Raw genomic sequence first — 5634 nt, forward strand, 5'->3', positions numbered from 1 at the left:
AATATTAATATTATATTGTAATGTACAGGAAAAAATGAATACTTTGTAGTGAAATTTTCTTCCTTCACACTAAAACAAACAAATCCAAATATTTTTAATTTTTACATAAATTACAAAAATTATATTACACATAATTAATTTATACCTAAAATATAAAAAAAAACCAAAAATAGTAAGAACAATTTTACACTCCTAATAACTAATAAAATATTAATACTTTTTAATCTACGGTAAAAACACAAAATTACACAGTTGAGTATTTTAGAAGTTCATAACAATAACGTTCAATTTTTTCTTCTATTTTTAAATTTCTCAATACACAAAAATATCATATCAAAGGCTTACTTCACGAAATATCAAAATTGAGAATGGTAATAACGAATAACATATTTTTATAATAAATGATGAATTGGTTTGGATTCAAAAATTTTGTAATTGTAAATAGGCTAGGTAATGGAGAAAAAAGATTCTTTTTTTTTTTTTTTAAGAAAAAGGCGGAAGAAAAATCCATAAAAGATCTATAAATTATAAGTGCATACTATGAATCAATTAAAACTTTACACAAAAATTACCAAAATGTAGCATAATTTGTTGAATTACACAACAAATTGTTGGGGTGAAAAAATCTGCAAATGAAAGGTTCAACACAAGTTCTTGTTGGCAAAAAAGATGATACAAAATCACAATGATCCATCATCAATATGCAATGCCTATGGTTTACTGTGCAGTCCAGAAAAACAAAATGGCAGGCAACATATTCTAGTAGTAAGAGATCAATGAACCAAATTGAGGCTATAATTTCAAGTAACAAAACTTTTCGAATAAATTAGAATTCGGGCGGAGAAGCTTCGGGTTAAGATCTCTATACTAGCCAAGTCACTGCAATAGATAACAAAGTAATACTTCATTTAATGGCAGGTCCACATAGAACACCAATTTAATCAAATAAGCATTCACAAGAAACAACTTGTGCAATACAAATACATTCTCTAAAACAAGTGAACTACCATTTCGAATCTGGGTAATCTTCATTCATTCCACACCGGATAGATATAAAATCCGCATTCTTGCATTTAATTTTTCATGTGCATCCATTTCAAAAAGCCAACAGGTTATTGAAAAAATAAACTGAAGAACACATATGGGAATCATCACAAAGTTTCTTTCCCGCAACACAATTTCCAAATAGCACCATAGACAAAGAGCATGTTCACTTACTTTTTCACCATAGACCGATTCCCTAAATAGATTATCCAAAAAAACAACTAGAATTATAAGCACTAAACAAACACGCTCAAAGCATTCAATACAAGAACACATTCACCAGGTGTATGATACATATAAAAGCTTTAGTAGGGATTATAACCCCACAACACTCGACTAATTCCTAAATCTTATGCCTTTGTCGATATTTTCAAACCTATTCGGAAATATGCAATCTAATTAAAATATTTTATCCAACTAAACAACAACAATTTCAATGCCACCAATACTTGTTTTCTATCCAAAGCATTATCTCCAAATCCTATTATACATTTCATAGCAAAGCTATTAATACCTATCTTTGACTCAAAACATAAGATGGCATCCAAAAGCTACTTTCCATTCAATATTTTCACATCCAAAACACCCAAAACAAGAAAAACGCACAGTTGACCATTTCACAATCAGTACCCCAAAATACTATAAATGCATGGAAATCCAAAAACTGAACATAGAAAATTCATTGCTTTCCGAACATATCATGCTTAAGAACCAACTCACCAAGTTCAAAAACATTCTTAAAACATAAGTACATACAATAAAAACCCAAGATTTTTACCTCAAATGCTGCTCGGGTACATGAAAACCCTCACTCTATTGCCCTGTTTCAAGAAAACAAGGAAAAATCTCAAGCACATCAGATGCCAAATATTCCACACAAAGAAAATCTCTATACTGAAATTTCCTTACCATGGATTTAGGAGGGAGATTAGACTTGAACTTAGCACGAACGACGCCACTGTTTCCGTGAGGGCGTGTGACCTTTCCCCATATGCAGCGGTAGTGAGATCCATTCTTCTTAACCTTAGCCTTGTAAATGTACGCCATTCGTTTCCCTTGGTACCACGCCACTTCCTCCTGCGTATTCACTCCCTCTATCTGTATCAAGGACGTGTTCGGATACTGATTCGACTTCGACCTATTCAAAAAATTTTACACAATCCAATCACCAATTTTCTCCACACCAACCGAAAACATTATCACGACAAAAAGAAAAAATTCAATCCATCCGCCTACCTCTTGTATCCAAGGATTGTTCCACGGACATAGAGCCTGACGCGTTCTCCTTGCCGCCCCTTCACCATTGCTTCTGCTGCACGAGAACTTCGGCGACCTAATCTGTGTCGTTCCTGCGAGAAACACAGATCACTGCAAACCCTAATCGCTATAAAACAATATCAACGATTATGCCTGAAACCATAATTGGGATTTCAATGAGCTCAGTTAAAGCCCATACTTTTTTCGAATTCAGACTGGCCCATATATAAGCCCAATTATTAGAAACCAACCTATAGAAGGCGGGTACCAAATCCTTTTTTCCAAATTTCTTTTAGCTTGTTCCCCCAACATAATTTTTAAATAATATAAATAACACAAAATATTATATACAAAAATTTAAACGAAAAAAAAAATTAAATAATTATTATAAAAAAGTCAAAAATTTAATATTCAATCTAAAATAATATATTTTACCTCTCCATTCCCAAACAATAGAACATTTGAAATAGACACATAAGTTAAGGACTAATAGTATTCTATTAATAGTACGTGAAATGTGTTTCTAAAGCACCAAAATACTTTTATTTTATATAATTATTGTAAAAAAAATAAGAATAATTTTGCAAAAAAATGGAGAGTTAATTACCAAAAGTAGAAATAAATTATTGTTTTGAGACGAAAAAAATGACAAAATAAGAATATTGTTTTAGGACGAAAAGAGTATATTTTTGACATACGGACTCAATGTATTTAATTGCATTCGGGCATTCAAAAAAAAAAATTATTCCCGTTATTTTGTTCATTTTTTCTAAATAAAAAATTTAAAAAATATCTAATCTTAATTTTATTTATTGATATGTTATTCATAATTTTTGTAAAAAAATAAATTTTTTCATAAAAAGGTTAAATTTAAATATATAAATATTTTAAGAGTTATATTTTGTATTTATTTATTTTATTTTAGTTTCAACCGTGTAATATATAAAAAAATAATTGTATATATTATTATGAATTATAAAATAATATAATACAAAATTGAGTATGAATATAATTATTGTTTCAGTTTTTTTTATGAAAATATGGAAAGATATCTAAAATTATACCTAAATTTATTTATTTATTTATTTTATGGACATTGGCACCATTTCATTGATGGGAATAGAAGAAACACCGTTTGTTTGGTTTGGTTTAAAATTGAGTTTTTTATTTGAATTTTTACTTAAAATTATATGTTGATATAATAATTTTCTAGTAACAATAGTTTATTTTCATCAATATGCGAGTTGAATATTATTAATTTGTCTTTAAAAGACAAACTAAATACACTTATGATAGATTTTGAAATATTTATTCCACTTATATATTGTAGCATATTAGATTACTCTGCATTATTTAGATAAAGAGTAGGGGAAAAAAATTAAATATAAAAAATAGACCCATAAAATATTGTCTCAAATATTACATTTAAATATATTATTTTAAAATTTTATTTCTTATTTATTTTTTGATATAATTTTAAATGTGATAGTTTTATAAAATTTGTAAAGCAACGTAATTAAAAAAATAAATCGAAATTAAGATTGAATTTAATATCTATTTATTTTTAAATAAAAGAATAGATTAAATAATAGGAATAGAATTTAAAAAGAAAATAAAAAATCGAACAGTATATTTATGCTCTCTCTTATTTATTACTATACAGGTATAAACAATTTATTAGTTGAAACGGAAAAATAGAAAAATTAAAAATTAAAAATTTGAAGCGTAGAACGTGTGTTATATAAATGCTACAACTGTGCACGCCAATTTGAAAGCAATCATGGATGTCAATATATATATGTATAGCGACGATTAGAGTGCTGATTAATCAACGTTATGTTAATTTTGACCAAATAAGCAAATTAATTTGAAATAACTACCAAATAATCATAAGATATATATAGCATATTACTAAGGTTAGTACATTAATGTAAAATAATTAGAAATTTATTACAAGATAAATAATAAGATAAATAATGTGTTATGTTATATACAAATGTGTGTTGTGTGTACTATATTTCGTGTTGAAATCGGGATATATTGTGTTACATTCAATTATATAATATGTTATGCTATATATTGTATTAATATTTGTTGTGTGAGTTATATATTGTGTTGTGTTATATCATTTGCTTATTGTACTATGGTGCTAAGATCGGAACCTATTGTGCTCAAATCGTAATAATATTTTGCTATATATAATATGTAATTTGCTATTAAAATATTTACTACATATGCTATTAATATGTGCTAATTGCTGTATAAACATTTGTTAATTGAGTCAAAATATATCGTGCTAAAACTAGAATTATGTTTTTCTGAAATTATTATATAATCTGCTATTAAAGGTTTGCTATATATAATATTAACATGTGATACTTCTTTTATAATTATGTTAAATCAACAGCACACTGATTTGATAGCACGGTAACGAAATCGTTGCATCATACTACCACTTCGGTTACTGTGCAGATTGAGTCCCAATCAGCAAATGTTTATAAAAAATATAGCACATTTTAATATAATATAGCAAAACTTTTAACAGCAAACTATATAAGTATATGTAGCAAAATATAATTATGATTTCAGCACAATATTTTTGATCTAATAAGCAAATGTTTATATATATAAAAAAAATAACATATATTAGTATAATATATAACAAATATTTTAATAGAAAATCATAATAATAATTTCAGCTCAATATATTCTGATTTTAGTACCATACTATAATATATAAAAATATTATACAACACAACACAATATATAACCAACACAATAAATATTAATGCAATATATCATAGCACATTATATAATTGCATGTAGCACAATCTATGTTGATTTCAGCACGAAATATAACTCACGCAATACATATTTATATATAAGAACTGTTGATATGTGAAATTCAACAATAAAAAATAGAATTCAAAAATATATTTCAAACTTGAATAGAAAAATGTCCGAGATAACAGATCCATAAACACTGTACATAACAAAGCTAAGATTGAATAAAGACAACTGAAAATGTAAAATGATGATCCCCAATGAGTTTTTTTTTTTTTTCTGGAAATTGTTGTTGATTGAAGATGCCCCACATCATCTCGTTAGTCTCTGATATACACACCCATCCGATCTGCTTTGAATTGTCCCTCAGTCGGTTACTGAGATCGTGTATTGAACGGTCGTCGATTACAACCTTTGTTTCCTATGTTTTAATGTAGTCAGTTGTGACCGTTGACTACCAATCTAAAAGCCCCAGGCGATTCCTTCACAACCAACCGTCCAAGAAATTTCCAGCCGGACAGACTTTTAGATAATTAACCAACCAACCAA

General features: G+C 27.6%; 1 protein-coding gene across 2 annotated transcripts; it reads right to left on the reverse strand.

Moving 5' to 3' along the window:
- Nucleotides 1-570: 570 nt before the first annotated feature.
- Nucleotides 571-2447, reverse strand: LOC127265097 (60S ribosomal protein L35a-3-like). Of its 2 annotated transcripts, none has more exons than XM_051294779.1 (4): nt 2281-2447; nt 1954-2182; nt 1823-1865; nt 571-879 (listed from the first exon to the last, which is right to left on the reverse strand). In XM_051294779.1, the coding sequence occupies exons 1-3, from the start codon at nt 2346-2348 to the stop codon at nt 1824-1826; spliced, it is 339 nt and encodes a 112-aa protein (XP_051150736.1). In that variant the 5' UTR covers nt 2349-2447; the 3' UTR covers nt 571-879; nt 1823. The 2 variants fall into 2 exon arrangements, with proteins under 2 accessions (XP_051150736.1, XP_051150737.1); XM_051294780.1 differs by lacking the exon at nt 571-879 and adding an exon at nt 890-1240.
- Between the last annotated feature and the right edge of the window lie 3187 nt (nt 2448-5634).

The sequence above is a fragment of the Andrographis paniculata genome, unplaced genomic scaffold (genome assembly GCF_009805555.1).
Source record: "Andrographis paniculata isolate CXL003 unplaced genomic scaffold, ASM980555v1 Contig71END, whole genome shotgun sequence".
Classification (NCBI taxonomy): Eukaryota; Viridiplantae; Streptophyta; class Magnoliopsida; order Lamiales; family Acanthaceae; genus Andrographis; species Andrographis paniculata.

Coding starts and splice junctions, on each gene's coding strand:
- LOC127265097 (XM_051294779.1), bottom strand. CDS start 2,348: ATGGTGAAGGGGCGGCAAGGAGAACGCGTCAGGCTCTATGTCCGTGGA. Junction 2,183..2,280: donor ACAATCCTTGGATACAAGAG/GTAGGCGGATGG, acceptor TTTTTTGAATAG/GTCGAAGTCGAATCAGTATC. Junction 1,866..1,953: donor ATCTCCCTCCTAAATCCATG/GTAAGGAAATTT, acceptor TTCTTGAAACAG/GGCAATAGAGTGAGGGTTTT.